The 18,987-nt window shown below is 49.9% G+C and overlaps 1 protein-coding gene across 1 annotated transcript in view; it reads right to left on the reverse strand.

Moving 5' to 3' along the window:
- Window positions 1-18,987, reverse strand: part of BICDL1 (BICD family like cargo adaptor 1) — a gene marked incomplete at its 5' end in the record, with an annotated part of 49,889 nt that overhangs the window by 964 nt on the left and 29,938 nt on the right. Inside the window, 9 exons of the mRNA XM_039725829.1 lie at window positions 65-4,443; window positions 7,787-7,907; window positions 10,523-10,653; window positions 13,755-13,898; window positions 15,002-15,220; window positions 15,508-15,687; window positions 16,634-16,780; window positions 18,137-18,148; window positions 18,802-18,918. Of these exons, the coding sequence (XP_039581763.1) occupies window positions 4,258-4,443; window positions 7,787-7,907; window positions 10,523-10,653; window positions 13,755-13,898; window positions 15,002-15,220; window positions 15,508-15,687; window positions 16,634-16,780; window positions 18,137-18,148; window positions 18,802-18,918 (1,257 nt within the window). The remainder of the gene's footprint in view (window positions 1-64; window positions 4,444-7,786; window positions 7,908-10,522; window positions 10,654-13,754; window positions 13,899-15,001; window positions 15,221-15,507; window positions 15,688-16,633; window positions 16,781-18,136; window positions 18,149-18,801; window positions 18,919-18,987) is intronic.

Genomic DNA, 18,987 nt, shown 5'->3' on the forward strand with positions numbered 1-18,987 from the left:
TGGGGGAGATGCAGATGTTTCAAATGTTTCTGCCCTGGCCCCTAAGCACACACAGGGGCTTTACCTGGCTGAATTTCATGGGATGATGCAGCACCAAAGATGCTGTTGGGTGTTAAATGACAATTCAAAAAATAAGCTTGTTTTGCAGCTGGGCACAGTAAAGTGGTGAGAGCTGAGACAGTATCGTATAAATGATGTTTTATTCTGAAGAGAACTATTTACAAAAGAAGTAGAGCATTGTTTTTACTAAAAATATGCTTTTATAGATTTTTAGAATATGTATCTTATAAAAACCATACATTTATTTACATGACTGCTACATACAAAAATTACAGCACTGTGGTATATGTACATATCTATAGGTACATTCTTTCTGCTTGTCCCTGCTGTGTGCTTTTTCCCTCTCAATCCAAGGGAATCATTGCTGCAGCACCCAGACACTTCCTTTCTTGGCTTTTTGGTTCAAACATTCTTGCTTTTTATAGCTGAGTGGGGAGTAGAGAGTTTGCCTGATGGAGAGGCATAGCTGGAATCTACCATCTAAGTAGGACAAGTGCATGTGGCCCTGCCTGCAGCCTCGCTTCCTGCTCGCTCTGCAAAATCACTCTGTTGTCAGTAACTTTTTGATTTACTGTTCATCTCCACAGCAAGTTGCTGATCCAAGTTTGTATTAAGATAAAGTGCTAGTGACTTGCCTTTCATTTACATTTGTTCCTTGTTTACTTCCCTTGCAGAGTTTAGGAAGGGGAGACTGATCCCTTTTCCCTCAGGCTGGCATAACAAACATTTGCCCAGTCACTTGTTACCTGTGGGAAAGTCCTTTGTAACCTTAATCTCAGCAGGCATCTCTTCTCTGTGCAATATTTGAACAGTGTGCAGCACTACTGTTTTATTTACCATTATCTCAAAAGCAAGGCTGAGGGTTGTGTTCAGAGCTGCTGATCCCACTCATTAAACCTCCTCTGGGATCCTGAGTACCTGCTGGATTAATGTGCTTCCTCCATCTCATCTCCTGGAGCTGATGTTTCCTTTACACCCTGGGTGTGTCCTGGAAGAGTCAAGTGCCACAAGGGAAGTGTCTCCCAGCCAGCACTGCAAGGCTGATTCCAGGCTCCTGGCTGTGACAGGATGGAGGTGAGGGTGTTAGTGACAGCACAGAGTGAAGCAGCTGGGACCTTGTTAAAACACAACGTGACAAATGGGTGTGAAGGACTGCACAGGTGAGGTTTTTCACGACAGAAGACAAAACCTAGCTGCTGTGTTAAGGCAGTTTCTGTTCCTGTGGAGTAGCAGCTCAGCACAAGGAGGTCTCCTTTGGTGTGTTGTCCAGTTCATTACACCCAGTTCTCTTGTATCTCTGGGTTCAGTAGTGCAACTAAGTCTTTAGTGAAGGGGCTTGTTTGAAGAAACCACACCCAACTGGCACCTTAGAACATGCAGACTTTCCTCTTGCAATCTCTTCTGTCACTCTTGTTAAATAAATAAAATTGCAATGGGATTAAGGATTCTCATTAAATGAAGAGATGTGCTGTACCTACCCCTGCAACTGACTGAGTCACTTTCCTCAGCAAACGTAGCAGAAGGCACCTTTCTTCATCTCCTTACTGCATCTTCATGGGGTAACTTAAGGCCCATGCCTTAGGGTTGCATCCATCCATCCATCCATCCATCCATCCATCCATCCATCCATCCATCCATCCATCCATCCTCGCTGGGGTAGATTCCCACACAACTGCTGGGCATGTGGCTTGAAGAGAGTTGGTGGGGTCTGGGAAATGACAACTGGCAGCAGAAGAAAGGCCCCTGAGGACCAAGATGTTCCCGTGGCTCTCCTGTGATAGAGCATCGTCCTCAGTGCTCACCAGTGTCACTGTGTCACCAGTGTCGCTGTGCCACAGGTGTCACTGTGCCACGGGTGTCACTGTGCCACGGGTGTCACTGTGCCACTGGTGTCACTGTGTCACAGGTGTCACTGTGCCACGGGTGTCACTGGCATCCATGCAGCCACTCCTCATTTTGCAGGACTCCAAGGCTGGGGTGATGCATGTGGGTGTGACTGAGTCCTGGCACAGCAGATGCTGAGCAGTGTCCCTGCCCTATGCAGTCACAGCAGAGGCAGGATGGAGGAGGAGGGCTGAGCATGTGGCACTGCACTGCAGCCCTTCCCCTCGCTTGCACAAGTGGCTACAAGCAGATACTCAACAGCTGAGCATTGCCTAGGAAGGAGAGGCCAAGGTTCAGTTTTCTCCCCTGCCTGTGAGGCTCCTGATGCCTTTCCCCAAAAGCATCAAGCTGTATTGGTGGGACTTTGCCCAAGTATTTCCTGGAGGAAGCTCTGCAATCCAGGGTTCATTGCTTTTGTGTGGATGGGTTTTACCACTCAGCTCTTTACTACCATTGCCAGTCTCAGAGCACTCTGCTCCTTGCAGCCCAGAGCTGCCTCAGTGCAAGATGGTTTCATACCATGGTGGTGGTTTCAAGGAAATACAGGAATGTAACAAGGAAATACAGGAATGCTCAAATCTTCATAGGCAGAAAGGATATTTGTACTGAGGTATTATGGATGTGCTATCCCACAGGGAAGCTGAACAACACTAAAACCCAGGCCACCAGCCTCTCACCTGCTGCTCTGAAGGTGTTTGGTGCCTGTTCTGTGAGCAGAGAGCAGAGAGCAGCTCCCTGGGGATGGTGTGTTAGCACCGGAGTTGCTGAGCAGGGCAGAGCTGAAGGTGCAGCCAGCTCTGTCTGCTGTGGGACAGTGTAGGTGGTGGCCTTTTGAAAGCAGCAGGAAACAAACTGGGGCCTGCCTGTGGGTATCATGAGCTGGGAGAATGTGTGAAAACTGCATGACAGCAGCAGGACATCTCTGAACTGACCTGGTGCTCCTCACTGGCTTATGATGGCAGAGCTGTGCAGTGCCCATCCAGTGCAGAGGGCAGGTCCCTTCTTGAGTATTGCAGGATTTCCAGCACTGCTGTGTGCATACACCAAAAAAGCCATGTTCCTTCTTGTTGATCAAATCTGGTTATTTTTGATCAAAAGGACCTTTCTGGAGCTGCTCACCAAAGGGCTCAGTAGCCAGTGACCCACAGGCAGGGAAAAACACTCCTTTCTGTCAGGCCACAGCCAGTGTTACTGCATAGGGCAGAGTAACCTGCAGGCTTTCCAGAGCTTTGTAGACACCCTGATAGCCTTTGGCTTCAGTGAAGGCAGATGCCAGTGTGCTTTCTGAGGATGGAGTCTGCCAACCCAGTGTCAAAGACTGACTGACATCAATGGGAGTAGGCTTTCAGTGAATTATTAGTTAGGCTTTTGGGGGCCTATCCAGTTAAAATGACAGTTTTCTTACTCTGGGAGATGTGTATGGCTTTGGGGAAAGGTGTGTGACTTGCTGAAGCTCCCAAACTACTTTTGGCCATTGGAGGAACAGCAGGTGCCCCAGGACTGAACATGCACAACTTTTATCCAGTCTGTAATCTGTTGCAGATGGTCAGTCTCCTGGGGAGAAATCTGTGTAGCTACAGCCTGCAACTCTTACCTCAGTAACAGGAGGGAGCTGGGGAGGACAGTGACAGCACCTGTCTGTCCCCTGCCCTGAGCTCGAGGAGCCTGGATGCCAGCGAGGGTGAAGGGCCACGCAGAGCTCCAGGGGAGATGGTGGCCAGGCAGGAGCTGCAGAGAGGGCTCAGCTTCCACCACGGAGAAAGCTACATTTGTCAAAACATGGTATTGCTGGGGCCAGAGTGACTCCAGTCTCAGTGGGATGGATGAAGGCTGTCACAGCTGCCAGGGTGATACAAATGGCTCCCTTCTGTCCTCCTCTTGCATTCAGCTCTCTTCTTCCCCTTCTGCTCACTGTGACAGAAGTTCTCAATCCCCTGCACCACTCTGTCTTGGGGCTGCTTATTTCCTTCTCCAGCATAAGAACGCTTTTAAGACAATCAGAGAATTCTTCACAGCAGAAACTGGACTGTGTCAAAGCTCCTAAAGTATACCCTGAAGTTTATCACTTCACGTATAGAATAAGAAAAATTTCTTTCTACTAGAATCACATTGTCAATTTGCAAATCTCCAATTCATGTAAACATTTGGTTCAGACCAGGTGCGGTGTAAATAGTGCAGAGTCTCAAGGGTTAACTCCTTTGCCCCCTTCTTTTTTTACTCAGCGGATCAGACTTGGGTCCATCAGCAAGCTGGGCAGCTGCCCCACTCCCCATCTTGACGCAGGAATTGTTGGAGAGTTTTCTCTTTTTCCAATTAATTTTTCTTGAAAAAGGAGAAGAGCCGGTTCCCCTCGGGCTCGTCGCCCTGCTGCTCCGGCCTGGGCGCGGGGCAGGGCCTGGCGCCCCGCCTGCTGCCACTGGAGAAGGAATAAGCAAGCTGGCTCCATTCCTTCGGGTGTTTGTCCATCAGCTGCTGGTCAATGACCCTGTGCATGTCATCCTGCAGCAGAGGGAGAGGACAGGGCCGTTAGTGGCAGCTGGTGACCAACGGGGGGTGGATGCAATGGGAACGGAATGTGCGGTGATGAGATGGAGCAGGGATGGGGAGAGGGCTCTGTGTCCCCACCCAACAGCAGGCTCAGCTGTGCCCGCTGCCGTGAGGCTTTTCAGGGAGTCAGGAAGATCAGTCACACAGTTCTGAGGGATGAATTGCTCAGGTGGTCTTGCACAGGAGCTCTGTGCCTGCTTGGGACTCTGTGCCACCCCTAAGCTGTGTTTCTCTGCTGTCTGCAGCCTGCAGATGTCCCCTTTGGGGAGAAATAAATAAGAACAAATGCAGCTGAAAGCAGAGGCCAGAAGAAGGATGGAGGTCTGTGCTGAGCAGGTCTGTGTGCACAGCAAGTGGACAGGCAGGGCTGGCAGAGCTGCTGCATGGCCCCTGCCACTGGGGCTCTTTGGGGAAGGTGCCGAGGGGCTGGGGCAGGTGTGGGCCCACCAGATCCGCCCTGGGCTTTGCACCAGACTCACCAAACAGAACTGAGCTTGTCCCTCAGACCCCCTCCTTTCCCTGGAGCCAGCATAGCAGTGGGAGCTCTGACTGACAGCTCCACATGAACTGTGGCTTTTCAGATGTACCAGGAGTGCTCTGATTTCGTCCATGTTTGCACCACAGTGAAGCTGCTTTATACAAAACAATTACCCAGCTCTGCTGCCACTAATGATGTGCTAACAAGTTCCTCGAAAACCTGGCTATAAATTTCACAGATTTTAAACTTTCAGATCCATTGCTTCTCCTATAATTGCATATTTAAGCTACAGCTTAGTGAAAATGTGTGTACACAAAGTAGTCCCACAGGAGGAGTCAATACTCCCCAGCAGTTTGGTCCCTGACTAGGGCTGAGGACACTGTCTGGGGACAACAGAGGTACTCAGGATGGGCTGGAGTGGTGGGAGTGCTGTTCATTCAGCACCTGGTGAGGGGCAGCCTGTCAGGGCAGCCCCAGGACTGAAGGGAAGGTGCTGCCTTTGCCCAGCAGGTGCCCCAGCTGCTCTGGACTGGAATCAAATCAGCCAGCTGGGACTGGAAACTGAATAATAGCTCATCTCTTGTTGCAGCATTTTCTGCAGGGAAAAGGATTGATAGCCATGACCTGGACCTGAATTTAGTATGGGGGCTTCCCCTGTGGGAGCAGGAGGGTGCAGAGCTACACAGACTGGGGAAGCTTTGGGTCCTTTTAGAGCAGGGCTGGAGAGAGGAAAGGCAGAGGGAGAGTTGAAGAGGTTGAGGTGAACATCAGTATGAAATATCAGTGAGACAGGTTTCCAGAGCTGAAGCTGCCATGTGAAAATGCACAGCACTTGGATTTTGAAGGCACCTCTTCTGCTAAATGAAGTAGGTACCCAGGCTCCTGCATGGCAGATCTGTGTCCTTGATTGACCATACAACAAGGGATGAGAAGGATTTATATGTATATTTTTATATATATATATATATATATATACACACAAAAATATCATATATACATAAAAATACAGTATGCATTATTGAGAGTGCACTGCATTGGGTCCCTGTCTGTCAGATGTGTGAGTCAGAGAGCAAAGCACTTGGATGGGAGGATTTTTTGCTTGAATCCTATTTTACAGCCTGTATGATGATGTCCTTAGAGAACACTGTCATCTTGTTGACAGCCCCTGGTGAAATGCAGACTAGAAGTGTGCAAAAGCAAAATGTTAGCAGATTAAAGCATCCAATTATGCCCAGCTAAAACAGAGACTTTTATCCTATTTTATCAGAAACTCTTCTGCTAACTTCTTTGCAAAATAGTCCCCAGAATACAAAATCACCCCACTTGTTTTGTGCCTCTGTGGCTGAGCTGCTGTTGAGGGAACATGAGGTGGCTGGAAATTATTTTGCTGCTGTGTAGTGACACCTCAGGTCAGTATGTTGGAAACAACTTACTGCCATGAAGTGGGCCTGAGCCTCACCTGATGGAAGCAGGTCTGAGTTGCTGTGCTACTGCAACAGAACCTGTTCTTAACCCCTAAGCTGGGTTTATTCTAGCACTAAGCAGGCCTAACTTTATAGCACCCATCCAGACTGCACTTGGATCCAGACAGCTCCTATCAGAGCAGTGTCACTGGGACAATGAGGCTGAGAAGTAAAATCCCAGTCTGTCTTTCAAGAGCCTTTCCAGATACTGACTATGTGGATAGAGAGGGTTAATAATCTGTGCACCTGAAGCTGGCTTTGCCCGTGGTGCCCTGGTGAAGCCTCACCATGGGGTGCAGGATGCTGCCCCTGGCTGCTGCTGGGACGGGGTGTGGGCAGAATATTGGTGGGTGATGGAGACCCCCACGGGCCCCTCTTGCCAGATGATGGTGAGGGCAGAGAAGGATGTGGGTGATGGTGGCAGCAGATGGAGAGGGGATGGAGGGTGTGGGCAGCTCACCTCAAAGGCAGGAGGGGTGTACGACTAAAGCTGTTGGTACAGGAACTGAGAAAGGCCACTAGATCAGAAACCAAAGGAGCCAGATAGTAAAAAGCCCTGAGGAAGCAAACTGTAAGCAGGAAAAAGAAAAGAAAGAAGAAAAGAAAAGGGAAAAAAAGAGAGAGAGAGAGAAACGAAAACACAGTGGAGTTGAAACAGGAGCGAGGTTGTACGGGAAAGGTTTCTACTGGTCAGGCTGGTTTTTAGTAGAGCTGGGGGCTTGCATGGTCTGCAACAAACCACTACAAATGGCACAGACCTTTGCTCTTGAGTCTGCTTTATTTTCTGTTGAAGTAGCCCTCCCTTGGTACTGGTTTTGGGAGGAGGCAGCTTTGTCTCCCCACTGACCCCAAGCAGAGCATCTCCAGGGCAGCTGTGGAACTGCCATGACTTTGTTTTTTCACCTTGGTGAAGAACTGGAATTTTAGCATCTCCTTCTTGATAGATCTTCAGAGTTGATACAAACAGTGCAGCAACAATCAGCACAACCTTGTTCTCCCACCTTTCTGCTCCATCATGGAAATGCACAGACACGCTGTGCCCACGTGCACCCAAGGTGTGCCTGCCTAGGGACACCTCCTGCACGGACCCCTCCCCACCCCGGGGCAGAGCAACATGCACATTTCCCATTCTGCCAGCAGGCACAGTCTGCTTCTCCATCTTAAATGAGTTTAGAGCTGTAGAATTAACTGCTCACAGCCAAAAGGGTCGGAGCAGGGAGGGGCAGCTCCCCCCAAACACCCAATCCTTGGATGCTCAGGCGGAGAACAGCACACACCCGCAGGGAGGGGGACAGTCCCCGCAGGTGGCCCTGGGGTCGTGTGTCCTGCAGCCCCTGCCCTGCCGGGTGCTCACCTGCCAGGCCTCCAGCTGCTGTGAGAGGTTCACCTTCTGCTGGATGGCATCCAGGAGCTGGCTGTTGAGGGACATCATGTCAATCTTGCACTTGGTCAGCTCCACCTCCACCGCGTTCTTCCTGCGGGGACAGAAATCCGCGCATGGCACCTCCTTCTTTATAAAAAGAGTCAGGCATATCTAAACAAGTCTACAATTTATGTCTTTCACTGGTAAGTCCCCACATCCAAAGGTGTTCACCTCTGTTGTATTCTGAACAATCTATCAATCTGAAGAGCGGGACAGACCTTTTGACATCTTTACCCTAAAAGCAGCAGATTTCTGATATGCACACTGTGAAGAATACAGAAAGAAAATAAGATACACTGCTGTGTAAGCTAATAGTGTGCCTGGATAATGTGCAAGATCTGACAATAAAATGGAGATCTAGAACAAGGTAAAATCTATATTCAAATATTTTCTCTTTTTCTTCTGTTTACATCACAGTTTGACACTGGCACAATACACTTTCATGGGGGCACTGGCATTGGGCCAGTATCAAACCATGGCAGTTTACATGCAGAGAAAACAAATGGTATGTGCTAAAAATCAAATTACTCGTGTCTGATTGCTTGATCAATAAATTGCAATATAAAACAAACATAAAAATCTCTTAAAGAGTACAATTCTGCTTTCACTTGGGACTTGACTGAAGGAAGGATCGAAGGAAGAAATGAAAGAAGATAGCTTATTACAGCATATACTTTTAAAAAATGACAGACTGTCAGAATTATTTGAATTAAATGTTAGGCTTTAAGGAAAGTTCCCAGTTTCAGTATTGTCCCAGCCCTTGAGAACACCTCTGCTGCATTTCTTCCCAGACATTTGGTGGACATTGAGCGTGTCATGCCATGGACAAGATTACCCAAAGAGCCCCAAATGCTCATGTCTGAGATGTTCCAGCTGCTCCTTGCTTGTGGAAAGGAATTGTCCTTCAGGATGGAGCAATTTCCTAAGCTGCCCAAGCTGGGAAATGCTGCTCATCACGCTGGGAGCACACAGGTAAGCACAAAGCTTAAGTTTTCAATTAACTGCTGTGTGATAGGAGAGTGTAACATGACTTGCTGGGAACCATCTTTCCTTGCAAACACTTTCGAGAGAAATAATTGCATCTTATTACTGTAGCTTATTCCTTGTCTTGTAATAGCTCCCTTGTGCTCCCCTGCAGAAGAGCAATTTGGGAATTTGTGTTTATATTCCAGGTACTGGAATATAAACACAAATATTCCAAGGTACTGGCTGCTTAACACTTCCAGGTGTTAGACTCCAGGTACTGGTTGCTTAACACTTGCTCTGAAAGGATCCTGTTTTCCTATTGCTTCCCATGTTGCCAAACTTCAGCTTCAAGCAAAAATTTTCCACACCAGATGTCTGCCTTGGGCAGTGATTTTATTTCTGTTCAGAGTTAGGGATTTTTGGGGGGATGGGTTGAACAAAAGCAACTTAACCCTTGGGCTGTGAGGTGGGAAGAAAATCACGAGCCTCCTCAGGCAGCAACCAGCCCACTCGGTCTGGGAGGGATGTTTTCACTTCAGTGACAAGATGCTCTTGTCTGCTTTCCCTTGCTGCCACTCTCAGCTCCTCAATCGCCCTCTCCCGTGGCTCCTGCACTGCAAGACAGCCAGCCCCAGACTTGGTGCTTTGTCCAGCAGGGTCACAGTGAACTGGGGAAGCTGTGCCCTTCCACTGCGGGCTGTGGTTTGAGCACCTGAAGCAGCCTTTCATTGCCTTTTCACTGCTGCTGGTTGGGTGTTTGCAGGATTGATGGCAGCAGCAGTGTTGCCATAGCCACGGCAGAGCCAGCAGCCCACAGGAACATCACAGCTGGGATGCTCCTCTGCTGGCCAACAGATGGAGGTGTGACAGAGGACAGCCGTGGCAGTCTGGCAGCCAGCTAGCCCAGCAAGGGCAGCATGGCTGATGCAGCCACTCATAAAAAGGGATGCTGCAGGCTGATTTAGCTCCTGCACCCTCAGAGGTGCAACCCTCTCCTGCTCCTCCTCTTGTCCAGGGCTCTTCCCCTAAGAAGCTGGACTGGTGGTGTCCTGGCCCACCTGTTTGTTGAAGGGATTATCAGATGAATCCTTTCTAGAGGGGTAAAGGTGTCTGTCCATCTCCTCGGGAATTTTGGCAAGCCCAAGGACAGAGCTGAGGAAGGGGGATTTGGGGTATGGGGGAGCAGAACTGCACAGATCTGTAAGGAGGATGGGCAAAATAAAGAGCCAAACCAGTGGGAAAATCCCAAAAGGAGAACCAGAGAATTACAGGACATGCAAAAAGACTATGGAACAGGAAAAGAGAGGGAGTGACCAGAGGAATGGCTTAGGGAAGATGCCCAGGCAGGCTGTAATGGGGATGGCCAGGAAAGCAGGGCTGTTTCTCTGGAATAGCAAAGGAAGAAATATGTGACAAATAGGGCAGACCCAGTGTTTCCATTTGGCTCCCTAAGTCCTCTCCTCCCTGCTGTGACTCACAGCAGCACTAGGGATGGCACAAACACGGCTCACAGAATGCTCCTCAATGCCCCCAGTCCAGCCGTGGGGCAGCTCTGCCTTTAGCTGCTCCCAGGCTCCGGGCAGCACTTCCCAACGCCACCAAAGCCACGACATCACTGTCACAGCTGTGGAGAGCAGGAGAAAGCCACCCCAGAGGCATCTCTGGCCGTGGCACTCCTCAAGCGCCGCCGGTGCCACTCACTTGGCGATGGCCTCGTCGCGGTCCCTGATGGCCTGCAGGAGCCGCTCGCTCGCCTCCTTGTCCTCGGCAGCGCCGCGCAGCCGGTCCCGCTCCTCCCTCAGCGTCGTCATCTCCACACTCAGCAGCGTCACCTGCGGGCAGAGCGAGCCTGTCAAACCCGGGGCTGCTCGGGAAAATGCACCGCAAGTGTGTGGGGAAAAGCCACATGGGCCAACGTGCAGGCTGAGAGCTCCCCTGGTCACAGAAAAAGCTGTGTCTGCTGAGTGGGGCTGTTAGCGCTGGTGCCACCCTCCATGAAAGGTGCTCGGGGATGCCGACCTGGGCAAGATGTGTCACCAGGATGGCCTCAGTGACATGCAGAAACAGCACTGAAAGCTGTGCAGGGCAGGACCCACCTGTGACTTTGCTAACACTGCTGCATCAGTGCTAAAATGCTGCCCCTCTCCAAGCAGCTTGTCTTGCAGTTTGCACACATCCTGTGAGTCTGCCTGTTGTAATTCTGATCTTTCCAGGGTTAAACTATTGCTAACATAATTTACCAGCAAATAATATTTTTTGAAGGGACCATTACGTCTTCTGAAGTAATATGAAGCTGTAGACAAAGAATGTGAAAATTCTCTTTCATGCCATGGAAGGTGTTACTGGCACATCTTACAATTTTAATTAGACTTTAAAATATGTCTGGAGTCTTTAATAGTCTGAGAAATGATCTATCGCTTTGGTCCTGTGCAGAGTGAGTTAATAGGGTGTGAAATCATGCAAGGATTGCATTAGCACAGCTTCATAATATTTCATACACATTTAATTTCTTTGTCTAGGGCACACACATGCTCTGTTACACTACTCCACCACCTGGAACCCCTTCCAGTGTTTGACCCACGTCCTGCCTCTAAATGCAGCTCAGTAGTGCTTGAATCCTCAAAGACATCTTTAAATAGAGGGCAGACAGTCAAAAAGGGCTGATCACATCCAGGGCGTGGGAGGATCTGCTGTTAGTGAGGCACGGCTGGGCCGGGGGCAGGAGGGTGTGAGAATGCACCCTGTCTGTGCAGAGACTCCCCACGGCACTGGGGGGCTGTGCTGGGGCTGCCAGAGAACCAGGGAGCTGTGCCAGGGCTGCAGGGGACTGGGGAGCTGTGCCCTCCCCCAGCCCTACATGGGGAGCTCCTCAGAGCAATGATGTGACAGACAGCAGTGCTGATGGGGTGATGTAAAAGGTGCTGAGCACTTCTACAGAAATTTCAGGGGACAGAGCATCCAGAGGCCCAAAACATGGTGTTTGGGATTTTAATTGGCTGTGTCTGTGCTTCAGGTAAGAATGGGAGGAAACAAACAGGCAGAAGGTGTGAAATAGCTTCTCACTGTAGACAGAGAAGGGGATGGCTCCTGTCTCCACCTGCTCACCATGCTCTTGGGCAGGAGCAATGAATGTGTGTGATGCCACAAGATCCTAAAAGCCATGTAGAAGCAGCTCCCCTTTGATTGTATCAATACCAGTGCCAGAACAGAAAGAAGAGGAGGCAGCAGAGCACTGCTTCCCCCGGGTGGACCAGATTTCCACATGCATCAATTTTCTGTAGCACTGAACAGAAGACAATGTTGCCTCTTGAATAGGTGGTGAGAGTAATTATTAACCTGCAGCAAGTGTGAGGCTGGATAACAGGCAAAAGCTGTGGGAGACATGTACTTGCTGTGGGAGGCTGCAGTTCCTCTCTGAGAGTAATGGCTGCTGCATTTGTAGCTATGCCCCATCTTTCTCCACATCACACAGAGGTGTGAGAAGAAAACAGAACTGCAGTCCTCCCTTTGCTTACAAATATTCAGAGCTTTGGTAGCTGAGGACCCCTAAAAGCACACCCAGGGTTCCAAACTTGCAATCCAAGGCTGGTCTTCTGGTCCCTCCTGGCTGGGGAGTTTGGGGAGATCAGACAAGCCTATAATCTGTGAATAAGCCTCTAAAGGTGTCTGTCAGCACTGCCAGGTTGCAGAGGTTGAGCCCTTGTCTCCTCCATCTCAGGTATGTTTAAAGGCAAGGGAAGTTTGTGTGTGGTGTACAGGACTGCAGCATGGCAGAGCAGTGTCTGGGCTTATGTCTCACTGGGGACAGAAGGCTGGACCTTCAAAAGTGTCTTCTGTGGTGGCACAGTGCTGAGAGGAGCAGTCCTAGGGGAAGGATGGGCTCCAGGGCTGCTCCCCTCCCACACTCTGCCCCATCAGCTGCTGTGGAGGCAGAACATTCCCACCCTCACACAAGTGCAGGCACCCCTGCCAGGGTATTTACTGATGCTCTCACTCTTTTCCCTTGGGTGTCATGGTGGGAGCTCCCACATCCCTACACAAGGCTGTCAGAGCCCAGGTTGTGCTGACTTTCTGAACAGGGCTGTGTTTTCCTATTTACTCTCCAAAGGCTGATACAGCACTGCTGGGAAGACCTGCCAAGGACATTAACCCCATTCCCTGCTCCAGTGCAGTTGCTGCTGCTTCTGCTGCAGCCTCCAGATCCCTTCAGCACCTGGAGTCTTGTCCCACAGAGACAAGCACTGCCAAGCACCTCTTTGGATGCCTGTGTTCACTTCCAGCTCTGGGCACAGGGCCTCAGACACAGATGATGCTGGGTGGGGGTGCAATGGGATTCTGTGCCTTGGGTATGGAGTTGGTGTTGGGGTGGACCATTCCTGGCTGTTGAGGTTGCCTCAACTGGTCCCTGGGGTGCTGCCTGGTGCTAGAATTAGGATTCTCTGGGAGTGCTTTTCTGAGGATTTTGTGATGCTGCTGTGGAAGAGGTCAAGCCCTGCTCCATGCACAGCAGACCAGCACCTTTATATCCATGGAATGGTGCACACACCCCTCACAAGAGCTCAGTGCAGCAATTCAGGCCAGCCTGGACACTTTCAAGTTTCCAGTACCCCGTATCAAGAAGCCTCATACTTTGAGGTCTTCTGCTGAGAAGAATTTAATTAACAGAGTCTGGCTAAAAAGTGGACTGAGAGAAAGGCCTACAGGAAGTTTGGCTGCTTGAGATGATGCTTCAGATGGGCCCCAGACAATTTCTCAGAAACTTTAATCCTAAATGCTTAAATCCTCTGCATTTGGTTTAACAGATCTCCCTCATCCAACCATTTTGGCCTAAATCCTCCTGGGTTATTTATGTTGGTCTCTTTGATGGAAGGCATGTGTTGGAGGATGAACACTGCTGTTACAAGACCACATGTAAAGTGTGGGAGTTGCTAACCTGGCTGTGCAGTCGCTGCAGCTCCTCCAAACTCTGCCTCAGTTTCCCCCGTTCTCCCTCCATTAACTCCCTCAGGGCTCGTGAATCCTCACTGGTTCTCCTGATCTGCTCCTCTAAGGTGTCGTCGTCGCTTCGCCGAGAGCTCTGAGAGCGGGAGAGAAATCTCTTGCTCAGATTTCACTTTAAAAAAGGCAATTGTATTAATTTGGCACCAGTATGGGATGAGGGTGCTAAACAATGAAAAAGAAAATGTGAATGTGACTTTGGCAGATTTTTTTGTTTCCTTATACCTCCACCACCAAGGTTGCTCAACCAAGGGTAGTGCTTCCACACATGATGCAAAGAGCATGCAGAGCTTGGCATAAACCAAATTTACAGAGACCTACTGCCCATTTGGTAGCCCATGTGGCTACACTCTCAGTTTGCAGACCTTTTACAGGACCCTCTACATTTATTTAACAAATACAACTTCATCTCTATACTCAGCCTATGGATACTTAAATGAGGAGGGTGAGTACTCCCTCACAGCTCCCTAAAGGGGCTACACTGTTTTCCTCATCGCAGCACCCCAAATAAGCACTAATGGCCATGCAACCAGCTTGTAGGGAATGGGACAGGCCTGATTTGAGCCACAACAGAAAGTGAGGTGTTTTGTTGCAATTCTGCACTTCTGTGGATGCTGAGTGGTCCCTCCACGCCATCCCCTCCTGCCTGGGGACCACATCCTACAGACATCATCTTGCGCTAGCAAAACCCTTAACCTGCCATGGATTTGAGTTTGGCAGCTCCAGCCAAGACATTTCTACCAATGACAATTCACAGGGACATTCCTGACATAGGGGTTAAAATGTTTTTGTGATACTATTGTTAATAAAGCAAGGTTAGGAAAATCCCAGAGGAAATAACCAAACTGTGATGTGTAAGGCAATCTGCAATATTTCCATGTTAAAACTCTAACTTACTGAAAATCTCAAAGTAAGCCTACTTTTATTAATTTTCCAGAACGACTCCCAGGCCAATGACAGTTGTACGAGCTTGAAACTTTAGGTGGTCTAAGCACTCCAGGCTGCAACCCCACACACTTGGCTCTTGGCTGACCATCTGAGACACAAAGATTTGGCTGTGCCCTGTGACTGCCCATCTCTGCGAGCCACAGGGAGAGCCCAGGGCCTTCAGGATCCAGCAAGCTCCAGGCCAGGGGACGTGCCCGAGGCCAGGCACCAACTGTGCCTGTGCCACCAACTCACCGTGGAGTCTGCCCCGTCCAGCACGTTCTGTATGAGCCTCTTGAGCTCGCTGAGGGCGGCGCGCAGGCTCCCGGCCGGCACGTCTTTGGCTGAGGAGGTTTCTGAGGACTCGTCCATGGAGGAGTCGGTGGACACGGCCGAGTCGGCGCTGTCGTTGCCCCGCAGGTGGGAGCACAGGTACCGCACTTGGCAGTAGGCCTCCCAGAGCTGCAGCCTCAGCTGGAACAACACAGCCTGCCATTAGCCAGGGCTGGCAGGGCCATGGAGAGCCTCCCTCCATGGCCAAGTGAAGCTGTGATTCCAGCCCTCACAAATATTTTGTTGATTTGGAAATGGATGCAAAGGTTTACTTTCACGTGTCAAAAGGGTTTTGATGCCACACCCCAATCCCAATTTTCTGGCCTCTGGTTCAGCTCCAAATCCAGATCAAATGCATTAAACTCCCTTTTGCTCTGGGACTGGTCACAGAGGGCCGTGGGCTTTCCCAGAGGCTGGAGGGCAAATACCTGTTCTCGTTCTTGCTCCAGCTCCTCTGCCTCCATGCTCTGCTCTATCTCAGAGAGCAGAGATGTGCTGGTTGTGTTGAGGTTTTGGAGACTTTTCTCCTCGCTGAGCTCCTCCACCTTGCCCTGCAGCTGCCGGTAGGACAGCCTCACCTCCTGGAGCTCCAGCTGGCTTTGGTGCAGCTTGGGAAGAAAATCAAGGAATCAGAAAAATATTAATGGAGGCAATATGGACTGGATCAATCTCTTGGTTTGTGAGGGAGATGGGAGGGAGGAATGAGTGACATAAAACAGGGTTTCCAGCCAGGAGGAAAGTACTCTTGGCTGGTATTGCTGTTTATTGAAGCTTAATAATCTCCAAGTGTCATCAGACACTGTTTAGAATCCAGAATATCCAGAAAGATAAAAATAGCAGATTAATCAGCACTAAAATGGAGAACATTGTGAAGAAGTTGGGACTCAGGTAAAGAAATTTGCTGAAAACAACACAGCAGGAAGTGGATCCAAAAAGAAAGTGCTATCCACATTTTTTTTTAAATATACAAATATACGTTTGGAAAAAATACTCAGGGTTGTTTTGCAGAGCTGAGGATCCAGTGGTTGGTAAACCACAGAAATGAAATGGAAAAACCTAGCTCTGCCCTAAGCCCCAGAGGCGCCAAGCTTGTTTTCTGGGGAGTGACATTTGGTGATTCATGGCCATGAACACCATGGAGATTGTTGGGAAACCACCTGAGCACTGGGATCTAAGAGGCCAGTGACTGCCCTCTGGAACAGCAGGATCTAGAGAAGCCCCTTTTGAAGCCAATTCTACTCTTAAAAAATTAAATAAAATGAACTGTAACCAGAGTCCTCTGATTCTTTTTGCATTTACCTTATTTCCCCAGTACCCTGCCCCACTTCCTTGCTCAGATCTCCCTCCTAAGCTGCTCTTTGCTGTCAAGATGCCTCATTGATGCTCCTGTTACCTGTCTTCATGGGGAACACCCAGCACCTTGCTTGCTGCCATTCTTGCATGAGCCAATTCATTGTTCCAGTTCTGTCTGCCAGTTTATGGCCAATTTTACCCCAAATCATGACTTTTACTGCATCTCCCCATCCCCTCCCTGCGTCACTGCTGCCTCCTCACCTGCAGGTCCTTGTCATGGCTTTGTCTCTCCAGGATGAGGACGCGGTCCTGCAGCTCCTCCACGGTTCCCTGGAGCAGGTCGTTCTCCTCCATCATGGCACTGAGGCGATGCTCCAGCTCCCGCTTCCTGTCCGTCAGCATTTTGATCTGCAGGGCAAAGAGAGGCCCCGTCAGACTGTGCAGGGACCAGACAGGAGAGACACCACATTCCCAGGAGAGAAATGAAACAGCAAAAAGCAGAAGGATGTACACAGATGTTCTGTACCTGTATGAGAGAAACTACCTCTGTGTGTGGTTTAAAGCCTAGGAAAGCTCTGAAAGGAAATAATCCATCCTCCTTCCCCAGGCTGCAGGGCCTGCTCCAAAGGGGTTGGGTGTGCACTGGCAGGTCAGGGAGCAGGCAGGAATATTCAAGGGTATTAAGTGGAGACCACCCCTGCCCATCCTTTGAACCTTAACATTTGAAAGACTGGAAAAACTAGTTACTTTTCCTGGCTGGTCCTGATGGTGGCATTTTCTCCTGTATGGGTGCTGGAGATCACAGGGAGAGCCAGCAGGATCCAGGGAGAGCCTGTGGGATCCTGCTCCCTGCAGGGCTGTGCCACAGCACTGCCCACTGCTGCTCTTAATTGGTGTGTGCTCATCAGGCCCTCACCAGGGATTTTTCTGTCTTTTCACTTGTGAAGACTCCTTTCTGTGCCATGCTTATTTTTAGCCTCCCAGTGATCGGTTGCCTTTAAAATTGGTTCATTTCTTTTAATTGTCAAGGGCAGTGGTTTCAGGCGAGGGACAGTTTGCCAAACAAACCCTCCGTGACTCAGTTAGCTGGGAACGGTGCAAGGGATGAATCAGCACTAGCCAAGGTCACTTCTTCTTTAACCAAGAAAAAGGAGCCTTTTCCCACATTAGTACACACAGGATCTCGGGGGTCTGGTGTGCCAGCCATCCACCAGTCCACTATCACCCTAAATATTCCCTGTGGCCTCCTTTCAGTTCATGGAGTGTAGACAAATTCAGCAAATTCCCACTGTTTTCTTGGCCTCTTTGGGACCTTGACTCTTTGCTGCTTTCCAGGTTGCTGGAAAGGTTTGGCTGCATAAAGGAATACCAGCCAAGTATGTGGACTTGCTATTTCTACAGAGTAAAGGCTGCTGGAGGTATTGGAAAGCTGCTCTGAGGTGACTAATGGTTTCTGAGATGTCTCTGCCCACCACCATCATGATTTGCGTGGGTTGGAGAAAGAAAAATAAGAGGTTTAATGGAGAGATTGTATTAAGATTTCATATTTGGTGGGCAGACCAGTAATGAACATGCTGTAAATAACAATACAACATAAAAAACACCAATCTGCCACGAGCCCTGGACCATGGGAAAGGCATAGGGAGAAAGGGTTTGGAAAGCAAGAGACAGGTGAGGAGACAAGGTGTGGCATGCATGGTGACAGGCATGCATGGTAACAGCAATGCACTTGCAGACAAAGCCTTTCCAAGCCTCCATACTTACTTCAAGGACTTGCTGCTCCACACCAAGGGGAGGGGAAGAAAAGGCGAGGGACCAGCAAGGAGCAGGTGGGAGCGGGAGAAAAGAAATCGAGAGATTTTAGCAAAAGCTCTTCCAGACAGCTTTTAAATAAATGAAGTGGTCAGATAGTAGAGCTGGACATCTTCTACCCATCTAGTTTCTGCCTATGTGATCCCCAGTGACCCTGTCAGGGAAGGGGAAAGGAAGGAAGTTGTCTCATTCCTGCAAATGTACCTGACTTAAACCAGGCAGGGGCTCCTTGCTTTCCCAAGTGCATGGCTCAGAGGCAAGAGAGGATTGCTGCTTTCTTTGCAAGCATGAGGAACAGAGGAAAAAAAACCCTGCAGACCTTCCCACCATGCCTACCAGAGTTTAGTCTGTACAGGGCAGCAGCCCTGCAAGAGCACAGCCATGGTTTGGCTCCTGCAAGATCCTTCTCATCTGTTCATTTTGCAGGAATGCTGTGGCTGAGGCAGCACTGGAAGGTCCCTGAGCCAGCCCAGCCAGAACACCATGGAGCAATCCTTGCTGGGGGAGTCACTGCCCCGGTGCTGCCATCCCTCTGTGTTTGCTCAGCTCAGAGAGGGTCACTCCACAAACCCCAACAGCCCTGGCTGCTTTGTGCAGGAGGGAGGCAGGCGACTCACCTCGGCCTGGAGGCTCTCCAGGCGCACGATGTGCTGGCTGCTGGAGGAATTCTTCTCCCTGAAGTCCTCGCGCAGGGTGTGGACCTGCAGGGACAGCTGCCGCTCCACCTCCGACGCCTGCAAGGAGACACCAGCTGGAGTTACCCCATGGACCAAAGCAGCCCTCTCCTCCTGCCCAGGGAGAGC

The sequence above is a fragment of the Passer montanus genome, unplaced genomic scaffold, assembly GCF_014805655.1.
Source record: "Passer montanus isolate IOZ18808 unplaced genomic scaffold, ASM1480565v1 scaffold57, whole genome shotgun sequence".
Lineage (NCBI taxonomy): Eukaryota > Metazoa > Chordata > Aves > Passeriformes > Passeridae > Passer > Passer montanus.